This window comes from Macaca thibetana, chromosome X, assembly GCF_024542745.1.
Source record: "Macaca thibetana thibetana isolate TM-01 chromosome X, ASM2454274v1, whole genome shotgun sequence".
Taxonomy (NCBI): Eukaryota; Metazoa; Chordata; class Mammalia; order Primates; family Cercopithecidae; genus Macaca; species Macaca thibetana.
In genome coordinates this window covers 54,185,103-54,205,872 of record NC_065598.1, presented here as the reverse complement: position 1 = coordinate 54,205,872, position 20,770 = coordinate 54,185,103, and the positions used below count along the sequence as shown (strand labels likewise).

Here is a 20,770-nt window from a genome sequence, read left to right as displayed (position 1 = left end):
CCATATAGCAAATGAATTCTAGAGCTCTAAAAACATGGAGCTTGAACCTTTTAGACCATCAGCGTCCAATATGACTTTTGTGATGACAGAAATGACCTAAAATTCTGTGCTATCTCATATAGTAGCCACTGGCAACGTGTGGCTATTGAACACTTGAAATGTGGCTACTGCAAGTAAAGAATTAAATGTTTAAATTTTTCTTTAATTTTAGCTAGTTTATATTCAAATATAAGTAGCTACATGTGACTATTATTAGCTACCATATTAAACAGTGCAGTTCAATGCCTTGGAACCCATATTTTCACCTGAGAATCCTAGATTCACAGAGTCCTGCAGTCAGAGGGTCTTAAAACCATATAACACTTAGATTTTAATGCCTTGTGTAGAAAAAGCCTTTCAATCTCATAGACCTCAAGTCTTGTCCCATTCCCTTCATTTCATCCATATCCCACAGACTAAAAAGGCCATGAATGTGATCCTCAGTGACCTTCGAGCCAATGACTACTTCAACATCATATCCTTTTCTGACACAATTAATGTCTGGAAAGCTGGAGGCTCTATCCAGGCCACCATCCAAAATGTCCACAGTGCCAAGGACTACCTGCATCGCATGGAAGCTGATGGTTGTAAGTGTTAGATCTACCCACTCAAATGGGCAGGCTGTGGTGATATGGGAAATTCCTGAAATCCTCTCTTCATTTCCCCATCCTCCTCAACTCTCACAGTGCCTGAAATATCAAGACTACATTTCACACAAATGTGGTCCTTGGTCCTCTGTGTTCTCCCATCACCCTTTCCTTGTAGAAAGAGCACAGCTGATTCTCCATGTGTCTTAGGACACATTTCTTTTTGGCCTCAGTTTCCTCCTCTTTAAAGCAAACACTTGAAAGAATTTGCTAAACTTTCTTTAAATCAATAATCTATATATTTATTTCCAAGCATTTGAGGAAGCTGCTGCCCTGATTCTAGCTTTTGAGCAATCGTCTCTGACAACTACTGAATTCTCCTCTATCCACTGCCTCCTGTCAACTCTGTCCTTTCTTCCCCTGTAGCAAGAAGAAGGCGGGGGGGTGCTATCCTTGGGAACCTGCCAGTCTCGCTGGGTAATGAGACATCTCCCCCCTCGACCCTGCACCACCAAGGAAACAGACAAAGAACAGTGTGAGACAGAGAGTGATAAAAGCCAAGGACATGTGGGCCTCAATGTCAGATTTCAGCAAGTCTGGGTGGGAGTGGAGAAGTTGGGAAGGAGAAACAGTGGATACTGCCTGAGCAAAGATAAGGAGCTGCGAGCCTGGGAGGTTGGTGAGGTGCCCAGTTTGTCTGCAATGGGGGTAGAAGTGACCAGAGAAGATGGTCTCACAATCTATTCCCCAATTAGGGACCGACATCAACTCAGCTCTGCTGGCAGCTGCTTCAGTGCTGAACCATAGCAACCAGGAGCCTGGGAGGGGCCCCAGTGTGGGGAGGATCCCTCTTATCATCTTCCTGACAGATGGGGAGCCCACGGCTGGCGTGACGACCCCCAGTGTGATCCTCTCCAATGTCCGTCAGGCAGTAGGCCACAGGGTATCCCTTTTCACCTTGGCCTTTGGGGATGATGCTGACTTTACACTGCTGCGCCGCCTGTCCCTGGAAAACCGGGGAATAGCCCGGCGCATATATGAGGACACTGATGCGGCCTTACAGTTGGAGGGCCTCTATGAGGAGATCTCCATGCCTCTGCTGGCAGATGTGCATCTGAACTACCTGGGTGGCTTGGTTGGGGCCTCCCCTTGGGCCGTTTTCCCCAATTACTTTGGTGGCTCAGAGCTGGTGGTGGCAGGACAGGTACAGCCAGGCAAACAGGAACTGGGCATCCACCTGGCAGCCCGTGGCCCCAAGGATCAGCTTCTTGTGGCCTGCCACAGTGAAGGGGCCACCAACAACAGCCAGAAGACCTTTGGTTGCCCAGGGGAGCCAGCCCCCAATGTGGCCCACTTCATCCGCCGCCTCTGGGCCTACGTCACCATTGGAGAGCTGCTGGATGCACGCTTCCAAGCTCGTGACACCACCATTCGCCACCTGCTGGCTGCCAAAGTCCTCAACCTGTCCCTTGAATACAACTTTGTCACACCTCTGACTTCGCTGGTCATGGTGCAACCCAAGGAGGCCAGTGAGGAGACCAGGAGACAGACCTCCACCTCTGCTGGGCCAGACACCATAATGCCCTCATCCAGCAGCAGGCATGGCCTAGGGATAAGCACAGCTCAGCCAGCCTTGGTGCCCAAGGTCATTTCCCCCAAATCAAGGCCTGTGAAACCAAAGTTCTACTTATCCTCAACTACTACTGCCTCTACCAAGAAGATGCTAAGTTCCAAAGAGTTGGAGCCATTGGGAGAGAGCCTTCATACCCTATCAACGCCTACATACCCAAAGGCCAAAACTCCAGCACAACAGGATTCTGGCACTTTGGCCCAGGCAACTCTCAGGACAAAACCTACCGTTCTTGTGCCCTCAAATTCTGGTACTCTGTTGCCTCTGAAGCTCAGCACTCTATCACACCAGAATCTTGATATATTACCCATGAACTCCAAGACACAAGTCTCACCTCTGAAACCTGGCATCCCAGCCTTGCCCAAAGCTGACACTGTGAAACATGTTACTCCACTGCATTGCAGACCTGGTGCTCCATCACACCCCCAACTTGGGGCACTCACATCACAGTCACCTAAAGGCCTGCCACAGTCAAGACCTGGAGTCTCTACACTTCAGGTTCCCAAGTACCCACCACACAGCAGACTTAGGGTTCCTGCTCCCAAGACCCGAAACAACATGCCACACCCCAGGCCTGGAATCCTCTTGTCCAAGACCCCTAAAGTCTCATTATCTCTTAAACCAAGTGCCCCACCACACCAAATTTCCACAAGCATATCAATTTCCAAGCCTGAGACCCCAAATCCCCATATGCCCCAAACCCCACTACCTCCTAGACCTGACAGACCAAGGCCCCCACTTCCCGAGAGCCTAAGCACATTTCCAAATACAATCTCAAGTTCCACAGGTCCCAGCAGTACCACAACCACCTCTGTCCTTGGAGAACCCCTCCCCACGCCTTTTACTCCCACTCTGCCCCCTGGAAGGTTCTGGCATCAGCATGATCTGCTCCCGGGTCCCCAGAGGACCAGACAAGTTCTGAGACCATCTAGGCCAGGAGTTCCAACAATGAGCCTACTCAACAGCTCCAGGCCTACACCAGAAGGCAGCCCTCCAAACCTGCCAATCTTGCTGCCTTCTAGCATCCTCCCTGAGGCCATCAGTCTGCTCCTTCTCCCCGAGGAGCTACAGCTGCTGTCTGAATCAATGGTGGAATCCAAGTTCGTGGAGTCCTTGAACCCACCAGTTTTCTATACCCTCCTCACTCCTGATGAAGATGGTGAGTGCCATGGGTGAGGGGTCGAGCCATGAGGGTAAGCTATGAATGGACAGTACTAGGAGCTGGGAATCTACAAGGCTTATGTAGACTCCAGTGATGGGACAGCTGCTTCCTTGCTTGATTGCTTGCTTGCTTTGGGACTTTGGACCAGTTACTTAACTTATCTGGGCCTCAGTATACATGCACGGAATTAGAGGCCTTGGGAGAGGAGGAGTGTTGAGGCTGGGAAGGCTGAACAGAAACAAATTGGCCAAGGGTTAGCTTTGACATTTGCTTTGTTCGACAAGAGAATTGTTGATGCTTCCCAAGCAGGGGAGGAATGCATCATTGGACAAGGCGGGTCTTATTGGTTTTTCTGTGCTCTGTGAATAGTCCTGCTTAATGACAGGGGTAGAAGAATTGGGGAAGATAATTAAAATTATCTTTAATTTCCAAAAAAACTATGAAATAATAAGTTAACATTTGTCAGCTCTTCCTATGCACAAGTACTGCTCTGCATATTGTACTTGTCCCTCATTTAATCCTCACAAGAAACTGTTGACATCTTCATTTTACACGTGAGGAGAATGAAGCACAGAGAGGTAAAATAAATTTCTCAATGTCACACAGCTAGTCGGAGAGTTGAACTCATACAATCTGGTCACAGAATGAATGTGATTCACCACTCCAGTATCCTGCCTTCCTAAGAGAAGGAGTGACATTTCCTAGGTGACCTTATAGGGCAGGATTAGAACACATTGAGGGTGCCTAAATCACAGGGATGCAAATTTGGGTATGACATCCTCTACATGCCTCTCTCCTCAGACACCCCTCCAATATCCTATCCACCCTCAGTTATTGACAATGCTACCTCTAATATATTTACCAAATCCATCCACTTCCCACCACCCCAAATGTCACTGTGCTACAGCAAACCACCATTGTATCTCACCTAGAAAACTGTTCCAGCCTCCTCACTGGTTTCCCTGCTTCCTCTCCTGTCCTGCTACAGGCCAATCTCTCCCAGCAGCCAAAGGGATCCTTTAAAGACACAAATCATGTCATGCACTTTCCCTACTTAAAATCCCTCAAGGGTTTCCCATCATACTTAGAATGAAGTTAAAAGTCCTCTTCATGGCCAACAGGGTCTGTGTGATCTGCTGCCTACCCCCCTTCCTCTATGACCTCACCCTCTCCCACCCATTCTCTGAACTCCGGCCCTACTGGTCTCTACTTTGCTCCTCCAATGAACACCCTACCCCATCTTCACCCAGGAACTTTTTTCAAGCTACTCTCTCTGCTTCATAATCACCTGACCAGCTTTGTCCTACCCCTTCCTGCTGCCCTCATCCCTTCCATTACCCTTCAAACTCCAGCTCATGCCTTAGATCTCAGCTCAGATCTCCTTACCCACCATCCCCCAAGCAGGCTACTTCAGGTCTCTGTTTAACTCCTTCAGTCACCCCATTATTTTTTTCTAATAACATTTATCACCATTTGTGATAAATTATGATTTTGTTCATGTCTGCCACCCCCTACTAAATTACGAGCTTCACCAGGTCAGAAACTATGTCTCTAGTTTTCACCACCATATACCTGATACCTAAGCAATGCCTGAATGAATGAATGGACAAATGAATGTACAAATTCTATAAGGAAGAACTTTGAACATATCTGAGCTTGAAAGACTAAGAGGCTGTGGAGAGCATAAGGTCCCAGTCCTGGAGATGGGCAGGTCAGCCTGCAGAGCCAGTGAGGGCTCTCCTTGTCAGAGGATTGTGAGCTTTTGCCCTGGGAATTTGAAGAGTTTTCTTATTTCTTTTGTGCTTGGCAGGAAGTCCAAACTGGGATGGCAATTCTGAGGAGATCCTGGGAGGAGCTGGAGGCAGCATGGAATCTCAAGGAAGTTCTGTGGGGTTAGCAAAAGGTGAGCAAGGAGCTCCCCTGACAAAGATCCCCTGGGCCTTCATTTCCATTCCATTCGAATTCTTATTGACATTGTGGGAGCCCAGAGGGAGGTAATGTTATAGTTTTCTATTGTTGTGTAACATTTACCACAAATGTTAGTGGTAAATGGCTAAAACAACAATTTTAGTGGCTTAAAACAACACCAATTAATAATCTCACAGTTCTGTAAGTCAGTAGTCTAGAAATAGCTTAGTTAGATTCTCTGCTCAGGGTCTCACAAGACTGAAATCATGGTGTCTGTCACACTGAGCTCTCATCCTCTTCCACACTCATTCACTTTGTTAGCAGAATTTAGTTATTTGTGTTGCTGGGACTGAGGTCCCTGTTTACTTGCTGGCCGTTGGCTGGAGGATCGCTGTCAGCTGCTAGAGGTTACCTGGGGCCACTCTCAGTACCTAAAAATCTCCTGCATTCCTTGCCATGTAGTCCCCCTCCATCTTCAAAGGCAGCCATGGAGCATTCCCCTAATGCCAAACCCTTCTCACATTTTAAATTTCTCTGACACCTCTGTCTCTGACCTCTAGATGCAAATTTTAAGGGCTTACATGATTAGGTCAGGCCCACCTGGATAATATACTCTTCATAAGGTCAATAGGGTCACATGAAATAACCTATTTCTGGGAGGATATTTCATGATATTCACAGCTCTGGGGATTTTACAGAGTGTGTACACCAAGGGATCCTGGGGGCCATCTTAGAATTCTATCTACCACAGGCAGAGAGCAAGAGAAAATAGCATTTGGGCTGGCCTTGAAGGATAACTAGAAATTCATCCTTGGTAGTTAAGGGAAAGGAAAACATTCCAGGTGGCAGGAAAAACAGGAGTAAAGGGTCCCTAGGAAGAGAAGGTAGGACACTCATAACAATAGTTTGGTTGGGCTAGAGCCTAAAGACTGGAGAGCTAGGCAGGGACTAGATTTCAGAAAAGCCTTAAATGCTGAACACAGGAATTTGGCCTTTATCTGGGAGGAGGTCCCAGAATTCCTAGGGATGTGATAGATTAGTCCCTTCCCAACACAGTCTCTCTCTCCTTTGCAGGCACATTGCCTAGCATCTTCACCTTCTCCTCCTCAGGTAAGCCAGTCACTCCCATGGCTTCCCTCTTTGAGTACAGGGGAGCTTGTGCACTGGGACTGGGGCTGGGGAAATAGACATAACCTCTTCCCTTTCCCTACTCTCTCTTCCCCTCTCCCTTCCATTTATTCTTTTAACTTTAGACTTGTATCTTCTGCCTTGCAGTGGACGGGGACCCCCACTTTGTGATCCAAATCCCACACTCAGAAGAGAAGATCTGCTTCACACTGAATGGGCACCCTGGGGACTTGCTGCAGCTCATAGAGGACCCAAAGGCAGGTACGAGCCCTAAGAACTCCATCCCCATACACCACAGCTGGATAGATCCATGTCAATAACCCTAGACATTTGTGGGCTAATACCCCAGACACATAGCAATGCACCTCACTAACACATGGTAACACACAAGAACACACCAAGACACACATGAAAACACACGTGAATACACTCAAACACCAAGATACTCACAGATAAACACACAAAAGGGCATAGAGTAAACTCACACAAATATGATGGAACTTCAAAAAGTTTGTGGTAAAATGGAATTAAACGATAAAAAATTAAAAACATAAACATTATTTCTCAACATAAGCTCCATCAAATACAAGATAAGCAAGGATAGCAGTCATTTAGTCCATCCATAAAGAACTGAGGGTCCTGGGAATTTAACCATGTTAATGTAGTATTTTATACATTATTTAAAAATGAAGAAAACTGGGTGCCCTTTAAAGATTGTTTAAGATCAGGAACCAAAAATAAGTCAGAAGGAGCCAAATCAGGACTGTAAGGTTGATGCCTAATGATTTCCCATCAAAACTCTTGAAAAATTGCCCTTGTTTGATGAGAGAAATGAGCAGAAGCATTGTCATGGTGGAGAAGAATTCTCTGGTGAGGCTTTCCCAGGCATTTTTCTACTAAAGTTTTGGCTAACTTTCTCAAAACATTCTCATAATAAGCAGATATTATCATGCTTTGGCCCTCCAGAATGTCAACTAGCAAAATGTCTTCAGCATCTCCAAAAACCAGTTGCCATGGCCTTTGCTCTTGACAAGTCTGCTTTTGCTTTGACTGAACCACTTCTACCTCTTGGTAGCCATTGCTTTGATTGTGCTTTTGTCTTCAGGATCATACCAATCATACCGATAAAGCCACATTTCATCTTCTGTTATACTTCTTTAAGGGAATGCTTTAGGATCTTGATCCCACTTGTTTAAAGTTTTCATTGAAAGCTCTGCTCTTGTCTGCAGATGATCTGGGTGCATCTGGTGATGGTTGTGGCACCTGTCGAGTTGAAAGTTTACTCAACTTTAATTTTTCAGTCAGAATTGTGTAAGCTGAACCAACTGAGATGTCTATGGTGTTGGCTATTGTTTCCACTGTTAATTGCCAGTTCTCTTCAATTAGAGCATGAACAAGATGAATTTTTCCTCGGAAATTGATGTAGATGGTCTGCCGCTGCAGGCTTCTTCATCTTCAACATTGTCTCATCCCTTCTTAAAATGAGTTATCCATTTGTAAAGTGCTGCTTTCTTTAGGACATTGTCCTTATAAACTTTTCATAAAACACCAATAATTTTACCATTCTTGCACCCAAGCTTCACCATAAATTGTTCTTCCTTCAATTTTAGCAGAGTTCATGCTGCTCTGATAGGCGCTCTTTTCAAACTGATGTCTTGTCCTTCTCAATGCTTCAAACTAGATCTGGTTCATCTGTGTTGTAACAAATTAGTTTATTTTGGTGCAAAAAATTTTGAAATCCATGCATAGTTTTTCATAAAATGCATTTTCCATGAACTTTTTGAAGACTCCCCATACACACTGTGGTGTGCATATTTTGACACTCCTTCCACCCACAAATATGCAAATATGCACCTAGACACATGGTGACACACAGTACATGCCCAGATATACACAATGGCATGCACATCAACACACTTGGGCATACAAGCACTGAATACCCCCGGGTTAATCCCAATTTCCAGGAATTCAACACATAACAGGCAGCAAACACACTCTGTTACTTTAGTTATATGAAAAACACTGATGCATAGAAATACCCACCAAGCCAAACAATGACACAAATCCAGATGCACACACACTGACACTCCAGATACACATCAGTACACACCAACACATAACCAGGTACACACAACATACACTATTGCACAAAGACATATAACACCAACATATCCAGAGGCACATACATAAATGTACAACCAAATATATGCACTCTAACATACCACCTTCTCCAAACATGCAGATGTACTGATATGCCCAGAGTTACTCATATGAACATAACCAAACACACACATTACACACTCAGAGGCAAACACACATATATATGCAAACAACCACACTGGGGTAAGCATGTGCACACATACTATATGCCCCCACCCCACACACTGCTCAGGAAGCAGCAGCCAGGTGGACCATGGTAAAAGTAGTTCTATCAGGAGCTGGCCCTCTAGCTACAAATCTGCACTACTTCATCTGCCCATGCTGTGGGTGACCATGTAAACGACCATGCAAAAGCCCCCGCTCCAGGCCCACACTCCCCTCCCTCCAGGACTGCACGTGAGTGGGAAGCTGCTTGGCGCACCACCAAGGCCGGGCCACAAGGACCAGACTCGCACCTACTTCCAGATCATCACAGTCACTACAGATAAACCCCGGGCCTACACTATCACCATCAGCCGCAGTTCTATATCTTTGCGAGGTGAGGGCACCTTGCGCCTGTCCTGGGACCGACCTGCCCTACTGAAGAGGCCCCAGCTGGAGCTCTATGTGGCTGCTGCAGCCCGCCTTACCCTCCGCCTTGGGCCCTACCTTGAGTTCCTAGTCCTCCGGCACCGCTACAGACATCCCAGTACCCTGCAACTACCCCACCTGGGGTTCTATGTGGCCAATGGCTCAGGCCTCAGCCCCTCAGCCCGTGGCCTGATAGGTAAGTGCAGCTGAGGCTGAGAGGGGCCAGGGAGCACCAGCCCCCAAAAAGACTCTGTCAGGGTGAAAGGCACCTATACCCCCAGCCAGGAAGAGGAATCAGAGACAGGCTCTTCCCTCGGGTAGCTCCTCATCTTGACAGAGGATAGACCCAGATATGGATACTGAACACAGGAAGGGATCATTGCTGGACAGAAAGCTGCCCAGGGAGCTAGAGAAAACCAGAGTGGGGGAACTTGCCCAGCCTCAGAGCTCAAGAAAGACCTCCTGGAGGAGGTAGACACACCCACACTGAGTCTGAAAGGCTAAACAAGAGTGGAGGAAAGGAACAGAAGTTGGAGGAAATGGAGTTGAGTTGTCAGAGTTGAATGCTAGGATGAGGAATTGGGCTTTATCCTGAAAGCAATGAGGAGCCATGAAGGGTTATAAGCAGAAGAGAGACACAGTCATATCTGGGTGTTACAAAGATCCCTCTGGAGACAGCTATGAAGGCTATGAAGGGAGGTTGCAGAATGCCAGGCTATAGGTCAGGAGACACTGGCAGAACCTAAAGCAGAGGCTCACATCAAAGAGCGACAGTGGGTTGAACAGATATTTTTACCTCCTCTAGGTCTCCTCCCTCCTCTTGTCTCCTTTCTAATCTTCCCTGTCTTCTCCTCCAAGCCTGGCTGCCCCCCTTTCTCTGCCATCTCATCCACTTTGGCTCCCTACTTCCATATTACACTCCAGCCCCATCTGGCTCCTGCACAGTTCCCACAATGCCCAGCCTCTTCCCTCCTCTGGTCCTTTGCTGCCCCTCCTTCTTCCTCCTTTAAATCCCTCTGGATTTCCTGCTGAGTTTCCTTGCAGATCTCTGAGCAGGGACTCAGGCCGCCTCCCTGACTAGCACTGCATCTCTCTCCCTCAGGGCAGTTCCAGCATGCAGACATCCGACTGGTGACAGGACCTATGGGGCCATGCTTACGAAGGCACCATGGCCCAGATGTGCCTGTGATTCTAGGCAAGAGGCTGCTGAAGGACTCACCAAGGCTGCTGCCCCGCTGGGCTTCCTGCTGGCTGGTGAAGCGCTCTCATGTAGAGCTGCTTCTGGGCCACCCCTACCTCTCCTATGTCCTGTGATGGCTTCTGAATTCCAGAGTCAGGAGACCCGAATTTGGGAGATCTGGAAACCAGGGCATGGGGTGAGCCAGGGACAGAGACCCAAGGACATGGAAGCACACACAGGGACACACAGACTCACGCATGTTCTAAGGAACACATATCCCAGCGTATAAAAATACATAGGCATGCAGAGACGTAGAGTCAGGGACTCCTGAATCTTCATTGTCCTTTCCCTGACTCCTATGGCATATTTGAGGTTCTCAGAGTTTCCCTAACAAACCGTGCTCACTCCTACCACTGGACCATTGCATGTGTTTTTCCTTCTGCATGAGACACTCTTCCTTTGTTCCTGTAGGTGAATGTAATTCATCCTTCAAGTCCTTGTTGTTACCTCTTCTAGGAGGCCTTTCCTGATGCCTGCCCTAGATTGAGTTTGGTCCTGTCCTCTGGGTTCTTATAGCCCACCCCCACCCCTCCATGCTCACAGCACTTATACTGTGTAGTAATCATCTGTTTACTTGTCTGGATCCCTGACTTAGACTGTGAGCTCTTTGAGGGCAAGGACATTTTCTGAATCATCTATGTAACCCCAGTGCCTCTCACATAATAGGTGCTTAGTAAATATTCATTAAAAGAATGAATTAATTAACAAAAAAGGATCCCATAACATAGCAATAGACAGACATATATACATACTCACAACCAAAGACACAGGATCACACCCAGAAAAACTGTGACAAGGACACAGATATGGATGGAGAATAGAGGGACAGATAAACTTATGGAAACACAGGAATCACAAAACAAACATGGACATAGGAGTATAGAGACATTAAAAGATGGGGAGAGGGAGCCAGGGTGGCAGCATCAGGGACATAAACTCAGAGAAAAAGGAACAGATGTTCTCTGGCTGCATCTCTGTTTCTTCATGGTTTTCAGTTACTGTCCCTGTTACAAAGAGGCAAAGAGTAAAAAAGGTCACTTAGGTACAGACACAAAATGAGTAATGTAAAGACACTGATATATAACTATATACAAAGAGATAGATAAACACAGAGATTCAGACGCAGAAGCAGAGGTATCAAGACACACAGAGACATGGGGACATAGGTATCCAGGGAGACACGGACCAGGACCACAGTCCAAGACACCAAGGTCAGAGGGGTAGAAACTCAGAGATACACTGACATACTGATTTGCAGACATGAGGCAGAGAATAGGAGAAGAACACAGAAACACAGGGCCAGAGACATATAAAGATGTAGAAACAGAGACGTTACACAGACCCAGGCTTGGTAACAAAGATAGGGATATAGGCAAAGGGATACACTAAGAGTGAGACAGGAACACAGACTCATATGTACACAGATCCATAGATAAAGACATGGAGACTCAGACACTTGAACAGTTACAAGAAAAGAGATAAGGTTCAGGACAGAGACATAAGGACAGGCATGATGCAGACCCAGGTAAAATGGGGACATTGTGACATAGTGAGACAGACATTGGGAATTCAGAGACAGAGAACCCAGACCAAGTAGATATAGGGATGTGAGCCCACAAACACAGTCATATGGACCCAGGCTGGACACAGACAGAAACACAGGGACATGTCTAGTAAGATAGAAACAGGAACAAGGAAACCTAAACACATAGATCAGACAGACAGAATATCAGCAAATGGGCATAAACATGTGACCAAGAAGTATATCCAGAGAAGCAAGGATGCAAAGTCACAGAACCAAAATGCACCTGGCAACACCAGCAAAAGTTACACACAAATCGACAACCACAGCCACAACAGAAAGCATGGAAACAGGGAATCAGACCCAGGTACACAGAGATAGTGGCTTAAAGATAAAAAGATGTGGAATCAGACACCAGATGCAAACAGAGAGGCAGGAACACAGAGGAGGTGAGCCAGGCCAAAACAAAACCAGGGGCAGAGTGACACAGAAAGAGAAACAGATACAGAAAGACATGCTGACAAACAGACTCATAGAAATGTCAACAGCCATGGGAACCCAGAGAAAGAGACACAGGAACTGAAAAAGAGAGGGACTGAATCACAGAACAACTTAAAACACAACCACAGTAACATAAAGAAACAATAGTACAGAGATATTGACAAAAGCTGGGGAAAATAGATGGAGAAGAGGATACAGAAATACAGAGACACAGACATGGAAAGCAAAGTTCCAGAAATGCACAGACTCGGGGACTCACTAACACAGGGCATATGGAAAGAGGCATATGCAGATTTATGAATACACAGACCCTGGAATACAGAGCCTCAGAGACACCCAGACAGAAGAACACAGAGGGAGACAGTGTAAGATGGCGGAATAGAAGGCTCCACCTATCATTCCCCGCCTTCCCTGCAAGGACACCAATTAAACGACTATCTACACACACACAAAAAGCAGCTTCATAAGAACAAAAAATCAGGTGAGCACTCACAGTACCTGGTTTTAAACTTCATATCACTGAAAGAGGCACTGAAGAGGTAGGAAAAACAGTCTTGACTCACCAACACCACCTCCCCATCCCCTAGCAGTGGCTGAGGGGTGTGGAGAGAGAATCTGACTACTTGGGAGAGGGAAAGCACAGCAATTGAAGTGAGGCATTGAACTCAGTGCTGCCCTGTCATAGCAGAAAGCAAAATAACGAACTCAGCTGATGCCTGCATGCAGAGGGAACATTTAAACCAGCCCTAGCCAGAGGGGAATTGCCCATCCCAGCAGTTGAAATTTGAATTCCCACAAGACACACCACCTTGGGCCAAAGTGTTTTGGGGCCCCAAGTAAACAGGAAAGGCAGTCTAGGACACAAGGACTGCAACTCCTAAGCAAGTCCTAGTGCTAAACTGGGCTCTGAGACAGTGGACTGGGGAGGGGAGGGCACTCAACCAACAGAGACATTAGGCAGGGTGGCAAAAGGAGTACTGGCACAACACTTCCCCTAACCCCAGGCTGCACAGCTGACAGCTCCAAAAGGCACTTCTTCCTTCCACTTGAGGAGAGAAGAGGGAAGAGTGGGGAGGACTTTGTCTTGCATCTTGGATATCACCTAAGCTACAATGGGACAGGGTACTGGTCAGAGTTGTGAGGCCCCCTTTCTAGGCCCCAGTTCCCAGACAACATTTCTAGACACACCCTGGGCCAGAAGGGAATCTGCTGCATTGAAGGGAAGGACCCAGTTGTGGCAGGATTCCTTGCCTGCTAACTGAAGAGCCCTTGGTCCCTGTATAACTAACAGTGATATCCAGGTACCATGTCAAGAGCCTTGGGTGAGACTCTGAGACTTGCTGGCTTCAGATGAGACTCAACACATTCCCAGCTGTGATGGCTATGAGGCAAGACTCCTTCCACTAAAGTAGAAGGAAAAGTAAAGGGGACTTTGTCTTGCACCTTAGGGGTACCAGCTCAACCTTGCAGGGTAGAGCACGAAGAGGTCTCTTAGGGTTACCAATTCCAGGTATTGGATCTTGGATGGCAATTCTGGACCTGCCTTAGACCAGAGGGGAGCCCACTGCCCCAAATGGTGAGTCCTAGGCCAGGCAATATCCAACACAAGCTGACTGAAGAACTCTTGATTCTTAAGGGAACATCAGCGGTAGCCTGGCAGTACTCCCTGTGAGCCTGCGGTGGCAGTGGGCATGGGGCAAGGCTCCTCTGCCTTAAGAAAAGTGAGGGAAGATTGGGAAGAACTGTGTCTTATGGATTGAGGATCATCTTAGCTACAGTACAATAGAAAGCCAGGTAGATTTCTAAGATTTTTGACTTCAGTACCTGGTACCTGGGTGACATCTCTGGACCTGCTCAGGGCCTGAGGGAACTCACTGCCCTGAAGGGAAGGACATAAGCCTGACTGACTTTGCCACCAGCTGATTATAGAGCCCCAGGGTCTTGAGCAAACATAGGTGGTAGCCAGAGAGTGGTTATGCCAAGACTTGGGTGAGGCCCAGTGCTGTGCTGGCTTCAAGTCTGACACAGTGCAGTTTTAATAGTGGTGGCCACAGAAGTGCTTGTTTCACTCCACCCAGAATTCCCAGTGGCTCATAACAGAAAGACTTGTTTGTTTCGGAGAAAGACAGAGAAAAGAAAAAAGAGTCTCTGCCTGGAAATCCAAAGTATTCTTCCAGATCTTGTCCAAGACCATCAAGATAATAATTCTACAAGTCGGCAAGAACCACAGAATTACTGGACTTTGGTTGCCCCTAATGCAGATAGAGCTTAGATCACAACACCCAAGTCTTTTCTAATATCTGGAAAGCCTTCCCAAGAAGGATGGGTACAAACAGGCCCAGACAGTGAAGCCTAAACTAAATACCTAACTCTTCAATGCCCAAACACAGGTGAACATTCACAAGTCTCAAGACCATCGAGAAAAGCATGACCTCACCAAATGAACTAAATAAGGCATCAGGGACCAATCCTGGAGAAATAGAGATATGTGACCTTTCACATATTAAAGAAATGCGATATCAAAGAGAATTCAAAATATCTGTGTTAAGGAAACTCAAAGAAATTCAAGCTAACACAAAGAAGGAATTCAGAATTCTAAGAGATTGAAATAATTTAAAAGAATGAAACAAATTCTGGGACTGAAAATGCAATTGATATACTGAAGAATGCATCAGAGTCTTTTAGTAGCAGAAATGATCAAGTAGAAGACAGAATTAATGAGCTTCAAGACAAGCTATTTGAAAATTCACAGACACAAAAGAAAAAAGAATAAAAAACAATGAAGCATGCCTGGAGGATCTAGAAAATAGCCTCTATAGGGCAAATCTAAGAGTTATTAGCCTTAAAGAGGAGGTAGAGAAAGAGATAGGGGTAGAAAGTTTATTCAAAGGGATAATAACAGAGAACTTCCCAAACCTAGAAAAAGATATCAACATTCAAGTACAAAAAGGTTATAGAACACCAAGCAGATTTCACCCCAAAAATACTACAGCAAGGTATTTAATAAGCAAATTCCCAAAGGTCAAGGTTAAAGAAAGCATCCTAAAAGCAGTGAAACAAATAACAGATGATGAATCTCCAATGTGTCTGACAACAGACTTTTCAGTGGAAACCATAAAGGCCAAGAGAGAGTGGCATGGCATATTTAAAATGCGAAAGGAAAAATACTTTTACCCTAGAAAAGTAAATCTCATGAAAACAACCTTCAAACATGTAGGAGAAATAAAGACTTTCCCAGACAAACAAAAGCCGAAGGATTTCATCAATACCAGACACGTCCTACAAGAAGTGCTAACAGGAGTACTTCAATCAGAAAGACAAGGATATGACTGAGGGATAAATAATCACCTGAAGGTACACAGAAAAACACAGAATATAACACTGTAACTGTGGTGTGTAAACTACTCTTATCCTAAGTAGAAAGACTAAATGATGAACGCATCAAAAATACTAACTATAACAACTTTCCAAGACATAGTACAATAGGACCCAAATAGTAACAACCAAAAGTTAGAAAGTAAGGAGATGAAGTTAAGGCATAAAGTCTTTAATAATTTTCTTTATGCCTGTTTGTTTGTGCAAACAGTGTTGTTATCAGCTTAAAATAATGGATTATAAGAAAGTATTTGAAAGCCTCATGGTAACCGCAAAATGAAAAACACACAACAGACACACAAAAAATAAAAAAGCAAGAGACTAAATCATATTATTATGGAAAATCATCTTCACTAAAAGGAAGACAGGAAGGAGAAAAAAGAGACGACTGAGGGGCCAGAGCAAGATGGCCGAATAGGAATAGCTCCAGTCTCCAGCTCCCAGAGCCAGCGACACAGAAGATGGGTGATTTCTGCATTTTCAACTGAGGTACCAGGTTCATCTCACTAGGGAGTGCCGGACAATTGGTGCTGGTCAGCTGCTGCAGCCCGACCAGTGAGAGTTGAAGCAGGGCAAGGCATCGCCTCACCTGGGAAGTGCAAGGGGGAAGGGAATCCCTTTTCCTAGCCAGGGGAACTGAGACACACAATACCTGGAAAATCGGGTAACTCCCACCCCAATACTACGCTTTACCAAGGGTCTTACCAAACAGCACACCAGGAGATTATATCCCACACCTGGCCGGGAGATTCCCATGCCCGCTGAGCCTCCCTCATTGCTAGCACAGCAGTCTGCGATCTAAGGGCAAGGCAGCAGCGAGGCTGGGGGAGGGGTGCCCACCATTGCTGAGGCTTAAGTAGGTAAACAAAGCCACTGGGAAGCTCAAACTGGGTGGAGCCCACAGCAGCTCAAGGAGGCCTGCCTGGCTCTGTAGACTCCACCTCTGGGGACAGGGCACAGCTAAACAAAAGAAAAGGCAGCAGAAACCTCTGCAGATGCAGACGACCCTGTCTGACAGCTTTGAAGAGAGCAGTGGATCTCCCAACACAGAGGTTGAGATCTGAGAACAGACAGACTGCCTGCTCAAGTGGGTCCCTGACCCCTGAGTAGCCTAACTGGGAGACATCCCCCACTAGGAGCAGACTGACACCCCACACCTCACACGGTGGGGTACACCCCTGATACGAAGCTTCCAAAGCAAGAATCAGAGAGGTACACTCGCTGTTTAGCAATAATCTATCTTCTGCAGCCTCTGCTGCTGATACCCAGGCAAACAGGGTCTGGAGTGGACCTCAAGCAATCTCCAACAGACCTACAGCTGAGGGTCCTGACTGTTAGAAGGAAAACTAACAAACAGGAAGGACACCCACACCAAAACCCCATCAGTACGTCACCATCATCAAAGACCAAAGGCAGATAAAACCACAAAGATAGGGAAAAAGCAGGGCAGAAAAGCTGGAAATTAAAAAAAAAAAAAAAAGAGCGCATCTCCCCCTCCAAAGGAACACAGCTCATTGCCAGCAATGGAACAAAGCTGGATGCAGAATGACTTTGACGAGTTGAGAGAAGAAGGCTTCAGTCCATCAAACTTCTCAGAGCTAAAGGAAGAATTACGTACCCAGTGCAAAGAAACTAAAACTCTTGGAAAAAAAAATGGAAAAATGGATAATGAGAATAATCAATGCAGAGAAGGTCATAAACGAACTGACAGAGAGAAAAACCATGACACAAGAAATATGTGACAAATGTACAAGCTTCAGTAACCGACTTGATCAACTGGAAGAAAGAGTATCAGTGATTGAGGATCAAATGAATGAAATGAAGCTAGAAGAGAAGTGTAGAGAAAAAATGGTAAAAAGAAATGAACAAAGCCTGCAAGAAGTATGGGATTATGTGAAAAGACCAAATCTACGTCTGATTGGGGTGCCTGAAAGTGACGGGGAAAATGGAAACAAGTTGGAAAACACTCTGCAGGATATCATCCAGGAGAACTTCCCCAACCTAGTAAGGCAGGCCAACATTCAAATTCAGGAAATACAGAGAATGCCACAAAGATACTCCTCAAGAAGAGCAACTCCAAGACACATAATTGTCAGATTCACCAAAGTTGAAATGAAGGAAAAAATCTTCAGGGCAGCCAGAGAGAAAGGTCGGGTTACCCACAAAGGGAAGCCCATCAGACTAACAGCAGATCTCTCGGCAGAAACTCTACAAGCCAGAAGAGAGTGGGGGCCAATATTCAACATTCTTAAAGAAAAGAATTTTAAACCCAGAATTTCATATCCAGCCAAACTAGGCTTCATAAGTGAAAGAGATATAAAATCCTTTACAGACAAGCAAATGCTTAGAGATTTTGTCATCACCACGCTTGCCCTACAAGAGATCCTGAAGGAAGCACTAAACATGGAAAGGAACAACCGGTACCAGCCATTGCAAAAACATGCCAAAATGTAAAGACCATTTAGGCTAGGAAGAAACTGCATCAACTAACGAGCAAAATAACCAGTTAATATCATAATGGCAGGATCAAGTTCACACATAACAATATTAACCTTAAATGTAAATGGACTAAATGCTCCAATTAAGAGATACAGACTGGCAAACTGGATAAAGAGTCAAGATCCATGAGTTTGCTGTATTCAGGAGACCCATCTCACATGCAGAGACATACATAGGCTCAAAATAAAGGGATGGAGGAAGATCTACCAAGCAAATGGAGACCAAAAAAAAGCAGGGGTTGCAATACTAGTCTCTGATAAAACAGACTTTAAACCATCAAAGATCAAAAGAGACAAAGAAGGCCATTACATAATGGGAAAGGGATCAATTCAACAGGAAGAGCTAACTATCCTAAATATATATGCACCCAATACAGGAGCACCCAGATTCATAAAGCATGTCCTTCGAGACTTACAAAGACACTTACACTCCCATACAATTATAATGGGTGACTTCAACACTCCACTGTCAACATTAGATAGATCAAAGAGACAGAAAGTTAACAAGGATATCCAGGAATTGAACTCATCTCTGCAGCAAGCGGACCTAATAGACATCTACAGAACTCTCCACCCCAAATCAACAGAATATACATTCTTCTCAGCACCACATCTTATTCCAAAATTGACCACATAATTGGAAGTAAAGCACTCCTCAGCAAATGTACAAGAACAGAAATTATAACAAACTATCTCTCAGACCACAGCTCAATCAAATTAGAACTCAGGACTAAGAAACTCAATCAAAACTGCTCAACTAGTTTCTTCACAGAATTGGAAAAAACTGCTTTAAAGTTCATATGGAACCAAAAAAGAGCCTGCATCTCCAAGACAATCCTAAGTTGAAAGAACAAAGCTGGAGGCATCACGCTACCTGACTTCAAACTATACTACAAGGCTACAGTAACCAAAACAGCATGGTACTGGTACCAAAACAGAGATATAAACCAATGGAACAGAACCGAGTCCTCAGAAATAATACCACACATCTACAGCCATCTGATCTTTGACAAACCTGACAAAAACAAGAAATGGGGAAAGGACATTTGGGTTGATTCCAAGTCTTTGCTATTGTGAATAGTGCTGCAATAAACATACGTGTGCATGTGTCTTTATAGCAGCATAATTTATAATCCTTTGGGTATATACCCAGTAATGGGATGGCTGGGTCATATGGTACATGTAGTTCTAGATCCTTGAGGAATCGCCATACTGTTTTCCATAATGGTTGAACTAGTTTACAATCCCACCAACAGTGTAAAAGTGTTCCTATTTCTCCACATCCTCTCCAGCACCTGTTGTTTCCTGACTTTTTAATGATTGCCATTCTAACTGGTGTGAGATGGTATCTCATGGTGGTTTTGATTTGCATTTCTCTGATGGCCAGTGATGATGAGCATTTTTTCATGTGTCTGTTGCCTGTATGAATGTCTTCTTTTGAGAAATGTCTGTTGGATTAAGAAAATGTGGCACATATACACCATGGAATACTATGCAGCCATAAAAAAGGATGAGTTTGAGTCCTTTGTAGGGACTTGGATGCAGCTGGAATCCATCATTCTTAGCAAACTATCACAAGAACAGAAAACCAAACACCGCATGTTCTCACTCATAGGTGGGAACTGAACAATGAGATCACTCGGACTCCGGAAGGGGAACATCACACACCGGGGCCTATCATGGGGAGGGGGGAGGGGGGAGGGATTGCATTGGGAGTTATACCTGATGTAAATGACGAGTTGATGGGTGCAGCACAGCAACATGGCACAAGTATACATATGTAACAAACCTGCACGTTATGCACATGTACCCTACAACTTAAAGTATAATAATAATAAATAAATTAAAAAAAAAAAAAAAAAAAGAAATGGGGAAAGGATTCCCTATTTAATAAACGGTGCTGGGAAAATTGGCTAGCCATAAGTAGAAAGCTGAAACTGGATCCTTTCCTTACTCCTTATATGAAAATTAATTCAAGATGGATTAGAGACTTAAATGTTAGACCTAATACCATAAAAACCCTAGAAGAAAATCTAGGTAATACCATTCAGGACATAGGCATGGGCAAGGACTTCACGTTCAAAACACCAAAAGCAATGGCAACAAAAGCCAAAATTGACAAATGGGATCTAATTAAACTAAAGAGCTTCTGCACAGCAAAGAAACTACCATCAGAGTGAACAGGCAACCTACAGAATGGGAGAAAATTTTTGCAATCTACTCATCTGACAAAGGGCTAATATCCAGAACCTATAAAGAACTCAAACAAATTTACAAGAAAAAAACAAACGATCCCATCAAAAAGTGGGCAAGGGATATGAACAGACATTTCTCAAAAGAAGACATGCATACAGCCAACAGACACATGAAAAAATGCTCATCATCACTGACCACCAGAGAAATGCAAATCAAAACCACAATGAGATACCATCTCACACCAGTTAGAATGC

At 45.1% G+C, this 20,770-nt stretch overlaps 2 protein-coding genes across 2 annotated transcripts in view; one reads left to right on the top strand and one right to left on the bottom strand.

The window, feature by feature from the left end:
- Positions 1 to 10,528, top strand: part of ITIH6 (inter-alpha-trypsin inhibitor heavy chain family member 6) — a 43,800-nt gene extending 33,272 nt beyond the window's left edge. Inside the window, exons 7-13 of the mRNA XM_050776837.1 lie at positions 455 to 626; positions 1,382 to 3,415; positions 5,229 to 5,321; positions 6,401 to 6,436; positions 6,602 to 6,715; positions 9,003 to 9,380; positions 10,287 to 10,528. Coding sequence (XP_050632794.1) covers positions 455 to 626; positions 1,382 to 3,415; positions 5,229 to 5,321; positions 6,401 to 6,436; positions 6,602 to 6,715; positions 9,003 to 9,380; positions 10,287 to 10,498 — 3,039 coding nt within the window. The 3' untranslated portion in view covers positions 10,499 to 10,528. The remainder of the gene's footprint in view (positions 1 to 454; positions 627 to 1,381; positions 3,416 to 5,228; positions 5,322 to 6,400; positions 6,437 to 6,601; positions 6,716 to 9,002; positions 9,381 to 10,286) is intronic.
- Positions 1 to 20,770, bottom strand: part of MAGED2 (MAGE family member D2) — a 645,534-nt gene that overhangs the window by 51,045 nt on the left and 573,719 nt on the right. The window lies entirely within an intron of this gene.